This window comes from Schistocerca americana, chromosome X (assembly GCF_021461395.2).
Source record: "Schistocerca americana isolate TAMUIC-IGC-003095 chromosome X, iqSchAmer2.1, whole genome shotgun sequence".
Taxonomy (NCBI): Eukaryota; Metazoa; Arthropoda; class Insecta; order Orthoptera; family Acrididae; genus Schistocerca; species Schistocerca americana.
Window position 1 is genome coordinate 430,883,364 of NC_060130.1, and position 15,932 is coordinate 430,899,295.

A 15,932-nucleotide genomic window follows, 5' to 3' on the forward strand; every position below is an offset into this window, starting at 1 on the left:
TCAGGCTACTTAGTATATAATAGAGCATACACATTTCAAGGAAGAAACTTATGTAGACACAGACTTCCTCGTTGTCCATATGTGCGGCATATCTTTCGTGTTCACGAAATTAATATCCCGTTTTACCTCTTCTTAAATCTCAAATGAAATGAATGCCATGTGGAATCGAATATTTGTTGATTGCTTCTCTTCTTGCTTCCATCCATACTAACATATTTCTTCATTCTCGTGGTAATCATGACGTTCTACATGTATGCTGCAAAACATTGCACGAGGACACATCCAACATTGAGATGCAAAGTGTTTGATATCTTACAATGTATTCAATCAAAATAAACTTTCGATGTATTTTTACTTCGTTTGTATTCTGAGATGATTATGAACGTTACGGAGAACTATCTCACATGCTTTAAGCTGAATGAGAAACACTGAATCATCCGTTTTGCTTTCCCTGCGTTGTAATGATATAATGTCGGCGTCAACAGCCTTCTTCCACGCTGGAAGCTGAAACTTAATTCATTCTGGATTAATGATAATTGACTGCCTCAAATGTATTCATAGCCTGTTGTGGTTGGCAGGAGAGCCAACACCGTGTTACTAGAGGAAGCCGAAAGGCACGTGTTTTAGCTCACGCAGGTTGGCGTGAGGTCTGGAACGGGACAAGGAAATTAGAATTTAGAAAAAAACGGACGTAGCTGGTGGGATACTTAACTTTAATCCATTAATGGTGAACGTCGCTCTTGACGGTACGTGATTCACAGTATCAATAGTAACTGGTAATGGCGCCTTGCTAGGTCGTAGCAAATGACGTAGCTGAAGGCTATGCTAACTATCGTCTCGGCAAATGAGAGCGTATTTTGTCAGTGAACCACCGCTAGCAAAGTCGGTTGTACAACTGGGGCGAGTGCTAGGAAGTCTCTCTAGACCTGCCGTATGGCGGCGCTCGGTCTGCAATCACTGATAGTGGCGACACGCGGGTCCGACGTATACTAACGGACCGCGGGCGATTTAAAGGCTACCACCTAACAAGTGTGGTGTCTGGCGGTGACACCACATAGCCTACAAGGCAACGTCAGAAACAATCAGGGGAGAACGCCGCATAAAAACCAAACGTGCGCGCGCGTCTTCCCTCTGAAGAACCGTATCGGACAATCACGACAAGCATTTCGCTAAAGAGCTGTCTCGTAAGGGAGCTAAGAATTGGCAGCGTCGTAGCAAGTATTTGTCAACACTGTGAGAGTGCATTTACTTCCGGGTGTAGCCCGGCATTACGTCGCTAAATTCACTTGGAATTCGTTTTTCATATCGAAGACTCATGCGATATAACCCACTGTAAGATGAGACACTTAGAAAGTATATATAATTTCTGGACTCCAAGAACGGCATTCTTGACATAAGTAACACTTGTTTGTGTGTTAAATGTTGCGTTTTGAGGCTCAGGCAATATCCCAATGACTATAGCCCGCCTGTTGCCGCCAGTGTGTCGTTAGCTCAGCGATTTCATTATGCGTTGCGATGCTGGTGCTATATGAAATGGCAGTTCCAATCTCGGTGAAGGCCGCTGAGTACAACGTTTTATTTTCCATTTTAACTAATGGGGTTGCAAACTGCTAAATCTGAAGAATGCCTTTACACATAAATCTTCTTGCAATTTCGACTTAGTAAATTATGTCAATATCAAGGATGATTGTTTTGCAAATGCCAAGGTGCTTCACTGCAAAATAGTTTCTGAAAAGATTCAAACCTACTGTCAACGATTCGAATTTGAGCTTTGTTCGTCATATGGGTCTAACATGTCAGGAGGCTGTTTATGAAGTGAACATGTTGATAAATATAGTTCCTCTTTGGTTAAATTTTGCAATAGCATTTAACTGTAGACGTTTTCTGACACCGGCGTTAGCAATTCGTTTCCATTTTATGAAACCTCAAAATCGATATCACTTCCGACCAACGTTAAATACTTCATGTATCCATACATGGAACTCCAAATGTGCAGTGTTCCTGCACATCTACAGAGCATGCATTGGAAGGCATTCACACAGTTTATCGCATAGACTTACCATAAAGAATGAAACAAAAACTATAATACACTTTACACCACAGACGCTCACTCTGCCTTTACGAAAACATCTGAATATTGGCCAAAAGTTGCACAAATAATTGACTTTGAAAGGAAAAATGATTCAAATGGCTCTGAGCACTATGGGACTCAACTGCTGTGTCATAAGTCCCCTAGAACTTAGAACTACTTAAACCTAACTAACCTAAGGGCATCACACACATCCATGCCCGAGGCAGGATTCGAACCTGCGACCGTAGCGGTCGTGCGGTTCCAGATTGTAGCGCCTTTAACCGCTCGGCCACTCTGGCCGGCGTTTGAAAGGAAAAGAAAGAGGTATGAAGCATGTATAAATTCATCGAATGTAGTGAGGTGGTTTAATTTCGTCTAAGTCTATAAAATTAATTTCGGACCATATGCAGCTCTTGCAGATTAATGTAATACAGTACCCATCTACTAATCAGGGCGTCAGTCTCTGTTGCTTTCGAACGAGAATGGAAATCGTAGAAATCTTCTATGGAGCAACATTTAATAATAATAAAGCTTTTTAAATTATCAACAGCGATGAGCGGTAGCAGGCGCTTTCCATAAAGAACGGGGGTGTGCAGCGGCGCTGCTGTCGCCACGGCCGCTACCAGTAGCCAGCAAATGGATCCCGGAGCTTTGCCGCATGCGGCGTCCAGAGGAGGACACTCTGCAAGAAATCTGCCGCAAAATGGCTACTGGATAAAAGTTTGTTATCGGTGTGATAGAAAGTGAAATAGATTGAATCTGTGTTACCATTACATTCACATCTTCAGCGTTCAGTTGGAAGAGGCTATAAAATTTTTTTGCACCAGCTAGTTTCGATCCACAGACATTGTAGACAGAAACAACGCACGGTACCGCTATACCATGGGCGTAAACAGTGTAGAGCTTTTCTTATATAGGACAAGACTTCCTCCAGGAAGTGCCGCAGTCTACAGTGTTGCCAGATTGTGCAGATAGCCGGACTTAGAGAATTAGCGAGTTGGCCAGTTTATTTGTCCCATGTCGCGATCGGCGCGGACTTAGCCTCTGCAGCGGCCGGCCGCCGGTCGAGTTTTGTGTCAAAGAGTGTACATGACAAGACAGTGCAAACTAAAATTTTTTTCGCAGGTACCTGAGACTGAATTACGTGTTACTGTGGAGCTGTACATTACGACAATCAGGAGGGCATTTCTAATAATCTTAGCTACTGGATGGGAACAATTAGATTAAATTCAATAATTATGTGAATGAATAATTACAAGTTCGTGTACAAATCACCTTATACCACAGCTTGTGGATTTCAATATTTTATTCATATCTTCAGATATGAAATGACTTATAATAACAAAGAGAATTGTATTAACTGTAGCCTGCATTCTGACTGCTGCCATAACACTGGAGATGAATAGTTAAATTAGGTTAAGTGACTGTAATTTTGCAGAATTTCAACAATGCACTGGCAAAAGTATCAGCATGGATTTCGAGCATGCTGGGTTAATAACGAGAAAGCAACTTGGGTTAACGAATTTGATGCAGAAGACTCTGAGGTACGTGTATGTACAATGTTAACATGATTTGCATGCTGTTACGAAATATACTATTTTGTCTGTTTGGATGATTTGAAAATGGGTTCAGGTAACCTGAAACTAGCCATTAATTAAACAAAAAAACTGACTCTTGTAACTTTGGCTGTTTTCTACATCAAAAAGCAGTGGCAACTGCATTCGACCTTAATTTTTCTGTCTCTGTCACCTTGACAATTTGTAATAATGGTGACTAGCTTCGATCGTGTCCATTCACTATCGAACCGTTACCTGGGTATTCTGAAATGATTACTGGAATAACATTTGTTCATCATTTGGAACAGCTGCAAACAGTTCAAAAGGTAAAAAAAATTATTTTATTAATCATTTCGATAATGAACGGAGACGTTCAAAACTAGTCACCAGTAACCTAAATTATCAGTGCAACAGAGGCAGAAATATAAAGGAGTATAGCTGTAAAGGACCGTAGCAGTCGCGCGGTTCCGGACTGAAGAGCCTAAAACCGCTCGGCCAACACAGCCGGCAACTGTGTTGCACCACGCGCCATAGATGACAGGGGCGAACGACAGCTGAGGAGATGTGTGCGGGCAAATAGACGTGCAACTGTTGAGTAGCTGATAGCCCAGATGAACCAAGGGGCTACTAACAGAGTCTCCCCAACAGCTGATAAGCGAACGTTGCTGTGTACAGGCATGTGCAGCACGTGCCTGATGCGTGCACCTATGTTGACAGCGGTACATCGGCGATGAAGGCTGGAATCTGCACGCCAGTACCGCAACTGGACATCCGCTGAGTGGAAAAAAGTGGCCTTCTTAGCTGAATCACGTTTTATGCTCCTCTGGACAGATGGCCGTACCGTGTAAAGCCCTGCAACAATAGTCGGAAGGGTACAGGCCAGAGGAGGGAGCGTTATGGTCTTGGGAATGTTTTCGTGGCATTCCATGGGTGGTCTCGTCATTCTGAACGCTTCAGTGGAATAAAACAAGTACGTGTCTATCCTTGGGGACCATGTCCACCCCTACATGCAGTTTGCTCCTTAGTCAGCACGACGGCATTTACCAGCAGGACAATGCATTGTGTCACACAGCTCGCAGTGTAAGTGCGTGGTTCGAAGAGCACCGGGATGAATTATCGTACTCCCCTGGCCACCAAACTCTCTGGTTTTTATACCCAATCGAGAATCTGTGAGACCATATTCATCCGGCTGTTCGCCCATGGATCTTCAACTGAGAAACCTACCGCAGCTCGCGTGACGAGAAACACGAGTAGTTCCGCACTGCTAACGATCTCTGCAGCTGTCCGTTGGAATTCGTTGGCGGACTCCCTTCGCCTGGGTGTGCAGATTGTCGCGTATGCACGCAGTTGCTGGAGAGAAGTCTATCTTACTGAAGTTGCGACCTGGGGTCACAACAATTTCCTTCTCAGAGTATCATACTTTCGTAATACTTTAGAATAAGTTAACACATGCAAATAACAATAACCAAGAAACTTCCTGGTATATTGAAACTGTGCACCTGACCGAGACTTGAACTCGGGATGTCTGTGTTTCAGGGGCAGTTACTCAACCGACTGAGCTACCCAAGCACGACTGACAACCCTTCCTCACAGCCTGACTTCCGCCAGTACTTCATCTCCTACCATCCATACTGCCAGGACGTTTCACATCAGAATACACTTCGCTGCAAAGTGAAAAATTCATTCAAGAATAAACGAACTTAAATATGATAAGCAAATTAAATATTAAATCTTATTGCGTGAGTGGATGAGCACTGCGACAGAACCGTCATTTGGGCCGCTCTGTTAAAATATCAATACGACATTGACGTATATGCTTTTTTTTAAAATACACATAAATTTCTGCATGTTCAGAGATTGTTCTGCAGGGGATCCAGCACCCTACATTCATCGAGAAGGAAAAAATTACGCCGTATTATTTGCCATCTCAGCATAATCGACTCTTAATTTATTTGACTGTCCCACTTCTGTCGTCAGCTTCTTTGCAATATGCGTTTCACCTTGGAGAGGCTAAATGGTTCAAATGGCTCTGAGCACTATGGGACTTAACATCTGAGGTCATCAGTCCCCTAGAACTTAAAACTACTTAGACCTAACTAACCTAAGGACATCACACACATCCATGCCCGAGGCAGGATTCGAACCTGCGACCGCAGCGGTCGCGCGGTTCCAGACTGTAGCGTCTAGAACCTCTCGGCCACACGGGCCGGCCTGGAGAGGCTATCTGACACATTTTTACACAAGAAGAATCAGATTAATGTAATATTTACGCCACTATAACATGAAACCCATAATCAATTAGTTCTGGTTTTTTTCAGGTTACTGGAAGTTGACTGGCTGAAAAACATGTGGAGGCCAGACTCTTTCTTCAAAAACGCAAAAGCTGTTACGTTCCAGACAATGACTATTCCTAATCACTATATGTGGTTGTATAAAGACAAAACTATTCTCTACATGGTAAAGTGAGTGACAGTTTAGTTCTTCCTTTCACACTTTGAAATGTTTCTCTGGCCATGAAAGTAATTATTAATTAGTTTGTAATTTACGATGTTTTTGCTCGAATGATGTTACTGCATCATCTACAGAGTACATATAATAAAAATTATTTTTGATATCAGTTTGCACTCAATATTTAAAACTAATTTTTTTTGTGTTGACCGTCATCATATAAATTACGGACAATTTTTGCTTAAATGTACATACAACTTTTTACAAGATCGTCGTCAAATTAGTCTACTTTAAAAATTATAATAAAATTATACGAAGGTATAATTCTTTAATAAGTTTTAACGAGGCTACAACCCCGTCTCACTCCATTCCCAACCCCTGCTTTTCTTGTTTTTCTTTCACACCCCCTCGACTCTTCTAACTGCCGTCTGCTTTCTGTACAGGTTGTGTACAACTTTTCGCTACCTTCAGAATTCCAAAGAGTGTATCCCCGTCGACATGTCAAAATCTTTCTCCAAATCTGTAAAAGCTATAAACGGAGGTTTGCCTTTATTTAACCTATCTTCTAATATAAGTCGTAGGGTCAGTATTGCTTCTCGTGTTTCTTCATTTCTCCAGGAGCTAAACTGATCTTTCCCGAGGTCGGCTTCTAGCAGTTTTTCTATTCTTATGTAGATAATTCGTGTTAGTATTTTGCAGCCATGACTTATTAAACTGATGTTTCGGCAATATTCACATCTGTCAGCGTCTGCTTTGTTTGGAATTGGAATTATTACGTTCTTCTTAAATCTTCGGGTATTTCGCCTGTCTCATACATTTTGCATACCAGGTGAAGTAGCTTTTTTTGTGATTGGCTCTCCCAAGTATAACAGTAGCGCTGAGTAGCTTCAGAGCATTCACATACGGTTGGCGCCTAAAACATGCTGACATGAGGAAAGTTTCCAACCGATTTCGCATACACAAACAGCAGTTGACCAGCGTCGCCTGGTGAAACGTTGTTGTGATGCCTCGTGTAAGGAGGAGAAATGCGTACCATCTTGTTTCCGACTTTGATAAAGATCGGATTGTAGCCTATCGCGATTGCGGTTTATCGTATCGCGACGTTGCTGCTCGAGTTGGTCGAGATCCAATGACTGTTAGCATAATATGGAATCGGTGGGTTCAGGAGGGTAATACGGAACGCTGTGATGGATCCCAACGGCCTCGTATCACTCGCAGTCGAGATGACAGGCATCTTAACAGCATGGCTGTAACGGATCCTGCAGCCACGTCTCGATCCCTGTGTCAACAGATGGGGACGTTATCAAGACAACAACCATCTGCACGAACAGTTCGACGTTTGTAGCAGCATGGACTATCAGCTCGGAGACCATGGCTGCGGTTACCCTTGACGCTGCATCACTGACAGGAGCGCCTGCAATGGTGTACTCAACGACGAACCTGGGTGCACGAATGGCAAAACGTCATTTTTTCGGATGAATCCAGGTTCTGTTTACAGCATCATGATGGTCGCATCCGTGTTTGGCGACATCGCGGTGAACGCACAATGTAAGCGTGTATTCGTCATCACCATACTGACGTATCACCCGGCGTGATGGTATGGGGTGCCATTGGTTACACGTCTCGGTCACCTCTTGTTCTCATTGACGGCACTTTGAACAGAGGATTTTACATTTCAGATATGTTACGACCCGTGGCTCTACCCTTCATTCGATCCCTGCCAAACCCTACATTTCAGCAGGATAATCCACGACCGCACGTTGAAGGTCCCGTACGGGCCTTTCTGGATACAGAAAATGTTCAACTGCTGCCCTGGCCAGCACATTCTCCAGATCTCTCACCAATTGAAAACGTCTGGTCAATGGTGGCCGAGCAACTGGCTCGTCACAATACGCCAGTCACTACTCTTGATGATCTGTGCTATCGTGTTGAAGCTGCACGGGTAGCTGTACCTGTACACGCCATCCAAGCTCTGTTTGACTCGATGCCCAGGCTTATCAAGGCCGTTATTACGGCCAGAGGTGGTTGTTCTGGGTACTGATTTCTCAGGATCTATGCACCCAAATTGCGCGAAAATGTAATCACATGTCAGTTCTAGTATAATATATTTGTCCAATGAATACCCGTTTATCATCTGCATTTCTTTTTGGTGTAGCAATTTTAATGGCCAGTAGTGTAAGTTTTTCCCTTCTTTAACTATTTGAATAATTTCTTTTATCTGAGGAGCTAGATGGCATATAAACTTATACTACTGTGGTGAGTGTTCGCTTCACGTCAATCTTGGATATGATAATGCTTCACTATGCTGTTCGTAGTGGCTTACCCGCATTCCTATTTTCTTATTCACTATTAGACCCACTCCTGCATTACCCTATTTGATTTTACATTTATAACCCACTACTCACCTGACCAGATGTCGTTTTCGTCCTACAGTCGAACCTTACAAATCTCATCAGCCTATCTATCTCCATTCTTCAATTTTCAAACCTATCGGCCCAAAGAAGGGGGTCTAACATTCAACTAATGCGGTCCGTAGATTTACAGTTTCTTTTTTTTTCCTGATGACGATATCCTCCTGAGTGGGGTCCCCCGCCCCCTGAGAGATACGAATGGGGGATTATTTCACTTCCGGAATATTTTACTCAAGAGGATGCCATCATCCTTTAATCACGTAATAGAGCTGCATGCTCTCAAATTAAGAGCTGTATTTTTCCCTTGCTTTCAGCAGTTTGCAGTACAGCACAGCAAAGCCATTTGGTTGATGTCGCAAGGCCGGATCAGTCAGTCATCCAGAGGGCTGCCTCTGCAGCCATCTACTGAATAGCCCTCTGCCCCTTGCTTTCGCAGTACCACAAGCACAGCTGCAAGGCCATGTTGGTTACTGTTACAAGGCCAGATCAGTCAGTCATCCAGACTGCTCCCCTGCAATTACTGAAAAGTCTGCGGCCCCTCTTTAGGAACCACACTTTTGTCTGGCCTCTCAGTAGATACCTATCCGTTGTGGTTGCACCTGCAGTTCTGCTGTCTGCATCGCTGAGCCACGCAAGCCACCCTACCACGGCAAGGTCCGCGGTTCCTGGGGGGGAGGGGCAGCAGGGAATTCATTTAAAAATCAAGCATACGTGTTATGAGTTTCTTCTCCAATTTGTCTCTTAATAACGATGCGGAACAAACTACTGTGTGTGTTCGTCGTCTTGAAAGCACCTTAAAGATTATGTCTACCTGTATTCTTAGTGGATAAAGAACCAATTATAATTACTTCGTTATTCGTCATGCAGAATTCTTACACATTGAGAATTATACACAGTAAAAATGTTACAATGAACATATAAATAGTTATCAGTGCTGTCTACAGAACCCTTAGGATCTGAGACAGTCGATGAAAGAGCCACATAACTGTGTTGAACACGCAAGAAGATCGTGATGTAGACGTCAGTACGTGAGGCAACTCCCACACAGGCAGATACCGATATGAGCAGCTTAAATGGCGATCACACAGAAATATATCAAAGGAATAGAAGTAGATATAGTGAAAGGTACGGCAATAAAAATGGAAAACTCCTCATTTCAGCAACGCTACAACGCAATATTTTTTCATCAGTAACTAAATCAAAAGCACGTTACGTGACGTCTTTCTAATGTATTTCGTATCTGCACATGTGTACATACTCAGCATAGAAGACGCAAAGATCAGTTTGCTTAAGGAAGTCTGATAACTCCGAATACAAGCAGATAACGAATCTAGTGCCAATAGTTGCTAAGTTTGTTTTATAAGAACTGTATTTTGCTAAATTGTTCAGGTGCTAGACTGAAGATTTTCCAATTGAGCTTTCCTCTGTGGTACAATTATTTGTTTTGATTTCCGTTTGTAGTTGTAAATCTTATGTATTCTAAATAGGTAAACGAAAGTCGGTACAGTTGTACACAATAAGTTAACTCCATTTGTTGCATAACGTGGGTCCTCTTGTAATTTCGTTAATTTTATCACATTCTTTCTTGAAACACGAAAATATATCGATTTGTTTACTGTTTTGTATATATATTATACACATAGCAGTAAAACAACTTAAACGTTGCCATATTAAGTATGCCGAAATTTTTTGTTAACATCATGTTTCACTGCTTTCTATCACTACATCGTGTTGACTCACAGTATTAATTCATTTTCATTCATTTTCAGGTTAACGTTAACATTGTCCTGTGCAATGAATTTTATGATTTACCCGCACGACACTCAAGAATGTAAGCTGCAAATGGAAAGTTGTAAGTTGATACGTTATACTTATATTTGTGATATATGACACTACATAAACTGACTTGAGTAGCAAATATGTTCACGTGGAGATTCAAATATAGCTTATTTGATTTCCAAGACGAGAAATAACCTGTCAGACTTATGCATAAGATCACAACCTCTCCGTACTCCTGCACATAAATCTTATTTAAAGCATTTACAAGCATAGAATACTGGTAATTCTGAGTTTTGAGGGTGCATTTTAAGATTTTGTGAACGTCTTCACTACAGGGACAGCACGTATCCGCAAACTTGACAAATTAGTGAAGAAGAAGACTAGAATACTCTTCCTTTAACTACCAGCTGCAGCCGAAATACAAAAACCATTAAGAGGATTATTGGCAACAACTCACTCTCTTTTCCTTTCACAATTTATGTTCGAATTTAGTCAAAAAGTCTCCATTTCGGTAAGACATCGACAAAACATTGGCTTGTAGACGATAAATTGGCTCTTCAGTTAGTTAAGAGCCTTGTTTGGGTATCCTAATTTAGGTTCCCAGGAATCTCCTTGGACCAAATTCAGTAAATTCTGGAAAAAACCTCCAATACGATTCCTTTTCCAGTATCTGTACATCCTCTGTAATAATCTCGCCCTGACGTAGTCATTCCGTAAACTAATAGTAATAACCACTCGCAGGTCTTGGATAATTTTTGAAAGCTCCTTATCTATCCCGAATAAACAAGATTGTCGGGTTCCTGCCGTCGATGCAACGAAAAAGACTTAGCAGCTAACTTGTGTCATTAAATTTTGCAAGTAAACAGAACTGCTTTGCAGCAGTTGTTACTGACTTACAGTTACTTTTTAACTAGATATGACTGATTCGTATTTGGATTGAGGACTATTGTTCCGTATTAATTTCTGAAGCTTTTCACGGTCTCTAACAGAAGAAATCATAAAACACTTGTTGACGGTGTTATCCGACTGGCGAGATCGTTGAGACTGACGACCACGTGGCACCATTTTGGGTTGTGTGCTATCATTAAGCTCTACGTTCTCCCTTCCTTCCGAAATAACGTAACATTACATTATTAAAGTATTCATCAGAAAAATTCACATGATACAATTATCCACCTCACACATTGTCCGAAAGACAGAGAAAACAATAACAGACCACCTGTGCTAAGACTTTTCTCAGGGGGAAGATTTTCGATTAAGACCTGTAGGTCTATTTAAATTTGTTGGTTCTTTACCCGTAGAATTCAAAGGAAGATAAATTAAAAATTGGTGAAAAAGAATATCAAGAAACAGATGGACAGACGAATCTTTTAAGTAAGAACCAAATTACTATGGACGATATGGGTGAAAAATTTGATGGTAGAGATATATCAAATTATGCAGATTCTTTGTGTCATTCAGGTGCATTACATTCTGATAATAATCGAAACAAAATAAAATCAATTAGAGGTAATAAATGTAAAAGTGTGATAATAGAAATTCGTTATGTTCATTTTCAGAAATTAAGACATTCAGAATCAATTTCACCCGAGAAAAATGGTAAAGACGAAAAACAGAAAAACCAGTTGAATATATTTGGATGAATGATGTTAGAGGTTTAATCTATAGATTAGCAGTTATTCATGAAGAACAACTAGCTGGAAATAAAAACTATCATTATGAAAAACTGGAAATAACACAAGTGTTAAAAAATTTAGTAATTTTAGTATCAACAATCCAGACGGAATTAGAGGAATAGTACATGGAAAGAGAAAATTATGTGTGTGTTTGGATGTTAATGATAATAGCTGGGGACTATAAAAACCTTAATCCTTATAAAATTTTTTATCTGTGCAGGGTGTCCCACTTAAACTTCCCTGATTTCAAAGGCCCATGAAAAAAAAAACACACAGTAGGTATGACAACTAAAAATGCACCACATTGTAGAGCATCTCCAAAAATTTATTTATTTATCATCAATATACCTCTACATGTGAACCAATTGTAGCACAAAGAATATCGAGTAGATATTCAATTTCTTGCCAAGTTCTTTGTAACATTTCCTCTATTATTGTTGCAATGGTATTCGTGATACAATGTCGCAACGTAGGAATATCATTCACTTTGGTCGCAGACGCGTGGTCCTTCAAGTATCCCCACATGAAGAAATCAAGCGGTGTAATGTTGGAAGAACGTGGTGGCCACCCAATGGGTCCTCCGTGTCCGATCCAACAATTAGGAAATTGCGAACAGCTGTTGACCAATGCTGCGGAGCTCCATCTTGTTGAAAAATGATGTTGGCTTGCAAGTCTTGTATCTCAGGGTACACAAACTGCTTCAACATGTCCAGATACACTGACCCATTCACTGTTTGTTCCGCAAAGAAGAATGGTCCAAGTATCCTGTTGTGCATTACCACCGGCCAGTGTGGCCGTGCGGTTCTTGACGCTTCAGTCTGGAACCGCGTGACCGCTACGGTCACAGGTTCGAATCCTGCCTCGGCCATGGATGTGTGTGATGTCCTTAGGTTAGTTAGGTTTAATTAGTTCTAAGTTCTAGGCGACTGACGACCTCATAAGTTAAGTCGCATAGTGCTCAGAGCCATTTGAACCATTTGTGCATTACCCCATACCAGACGTTTAGTTTGGAGCTATCACGAACATGTTCAATGACAACTTGCGGATTTTGCGAACCCCAAATCCGAGCATTATGCCTATTAATCCTTCCTTATAGATGAAAGGTTGCCTCATCTGAGAATAAACATCTTCTCAGGAAGCTGGCATCCATATCAATACAGTACAGCATATCCGCAGCAAATTGTTGTTGGCGAGGTTTGTCGTTCAGTGTCAGATGTTGCAGAATTTCCACTTTGTAAGCACACATACGAAGAGGCTGGTGAACTACACGATGCAATGTTGATCAAGGTACATCAAGTTGCCTAGATGCTTGACGAATTGACTTACATGGGCTTCTGAGAAACGTATGTTTGATGTACTCCACTGTCTCTTCTAAAATTCAGTAACGTGCACTGCCAGAATGTTTCAGAACATTTCTTGTTGCCAGAAACTTCCTATTCCATTCCTTAATTGCTTTCACATCAGGTGGTTCACATTCATACAAACAACGATAATTGCTTTGCACAGTAATCGGCGATTTTGTTTCTGCAAACCACACTACTGCTTGCATGTGCTGCTGTGGAGTCGCCTTTTTCACTTCATGCGACCATGTTGCACTCTGACGACAATACTTGGCACTTCTGACGCTAGAATAGAAATTCTTTGAGATGCTCTACAATGTGGTGAATTTTCACTGCCGTATCTACTGTGGTTTTTCTCTCCTGATTTATTGGAATGAGGGAGGTTTGAGTGGTACATTATGTATAAATAAATAACTTCAGCATTGATTATATATTATTAAATAGTGGCAAAACCAAACCAAAATCAATTAAAATTCAACTCAATAATGATCAGTTACATAGTACTGGTAATTTTTTAACTGCTGCACAATAAAGAAAGAGAGATAAAAACTGGCAGTAATTTACTCATAACATTAGGTATACTTGTTATCGAATACCTAAGAAAAAAGAAAGGAAGTTCAGAGCTAAAAAGCCATGAAGGAGAATTTCCTCCTTTATTATTGGCAGCATTACCATATCTTCCAACTATTGGTTCGCTAGCTGGTGGAAAACCTGGTATTGTAGAAGCAGTAATGGACAAGAGAAAGGTGATGCAGAATTCGAAAAACAAAAACGACTTAATTTAGCAATGGAAAAGAAAGCTGTCACTGGAATAAAAAAATTGCAAAAAATAATCCAGTTGTATCCTAATGCGTTAAGTAATTTGATACAGAAGATCTTGCCAAACAATTAAAAATCAAATACTTTCGTGGTGTTTTTATGATTTATGAATTACCTGGATGTAGTCATAAGACTACTTCAGCTGTCGCCAATCACCCTTGAGAATATGAATCTAGAATAGTTAATTTAGACACATCTGATCATGCTGGCTCACACTGGATCTGTTTTTATAAAAATAAAGATAAAAAATTTGTGCTTGATTAATTTGGAGGATATATTCCTAAAGAAGTGGTTAAATATTTATGCTCAAGTGAACTATACTGCAATAGACAACGAATATAACATAAATGATGTAATTCATGGCCATTTGTGTGTATTTGTTTTAATACTGCTGTCAAATAATTATAAGATCAATATTTTGGATCTAATGAATGAATATTTTTGGAACTAAGGCGCAGCCTATTGATAGCTCCAATATCTATGAGCAAATAAAGTTAGAAAAAATCAAAAAAGAATAGGAATCAAAAACCGAAAATTTTCAGTCAAATATCAGAGAAGAAAAATTATTAAAAACAAAACAAAAATGATTAAAAATTCAACAATAATGGAACTGATGTTTATAATATGTGCACAGGATTAAAATCATTAGTAGATGTATAAACAGAGTGTAATCAAGCAATTTCAAAATGAAATAAGTGATATTTTGAAACCATTTAAATGTTATATTCATTTTAAATGCTGGTAGATATGAATCCTGTAAATGGCTATGATGCAGTAACCAAACAATATTTCGAAAATGATTTAGCTAGTCTTGTTACAAAACCTGAATACACAAGAACTGTAACACACCTCAGCAACTATGTCAACAAAGAAGAACTAAATGCTGAATACATAAGTATTCTAACACAATTCAATAAATGAAATGCAATTTATGATAGTGCTATAGAAGATTATCATAAAGAGATACATAGCATCAATACAACTTAATTACGCTTTAGACAGGTGAGGTGTAGAGGAAAGAAAGGTATCTCATAAATAAGTACTTGAATCTACATTTAACTTAAGAAAATGAAGCACACAAATATGGATTTCAGTGTTCACACACAAAAAAATAATAGTGATAACCTGTGTTGTCCTAGAGTAACACTAGTTACATTAATATATTGCACAGATTTTATCTTAGACAGAGAACTATCTACTTGTGAAATTAAGAAAATTAGGGAAGGAGAAAGAACAAATTACAAAAAACGTTAACCAGGATATTACAGAAGCAATTAGCTGAGTACAAAGAAGAAAGATTTACTCTAAACGATATTAAAAACGTTGAGCAAATATTCGATATTCAAGTAAATGTTATTCAGTTATTTTTAGTGGTTCCTGAGAAAGCAATAAGATATATCTTTATAAACATTGCAACCATTTTCATGTAATTAACAGTATGTCAGCATTAAAACAAGAAGGTACATAAATGCAAGATAGAAATAAAAGTATGTACATTATTCAAAGGGTACAGAACACAATGCTATGGAAAATAAGATATATTGTGAAAAATGTAATAGATGTTGTTATAACAAAGAATACTTAAACAATCACTAAGAATTTTGTGAATAGCTTATAAATGTGAAGAATGTAAAAAGATTTGTTTGGCATCAAAAGTACATACATATAACTTTGAAATATATAGAAACTGTGGTCTAGAAGTGGGTACTAAAAATCATAAATGTTACATGCAATACAACATACAAAAATATGGCATATCTGAAAGAAAATTTAGAAAAGAATATATAGTCACAGGTTGTCAAAAATGTTATAAAATGGTAACAGTGGCGACG

The 15,932-nt window shown here is 39.7% G+C and overlaps 1 protein-coding gene across 2 annotated transcripts in view; it reads left to right on the forward strand.

Annotated features, from left to right (window-relative positions):
• LOC124555587 (glycine receptor subunit alpha-3) overlaps window positions 1-15,932 on the forward strand; it is a 370,065-nt gene that overhangs the window by 230,033 nt on the left and 124,100 nt on the right. For both annotated transcript variants that reach the window (XM_047129549.1, XM_047129550.1), the window contains exons 4-5: window positions 5,946-6,089; window positions 10,256-10,338. In XM_047129549.1, the coding sequence (XP_046985505.1) occupies window positions 5,946-6,089; window positions 10,256-10,338 (227 nt within the window). The remainder of the gene's footprint in view (window positions 1-5,945; window positions 6,090-10,255; window positions 10,339-15,932) is intronic.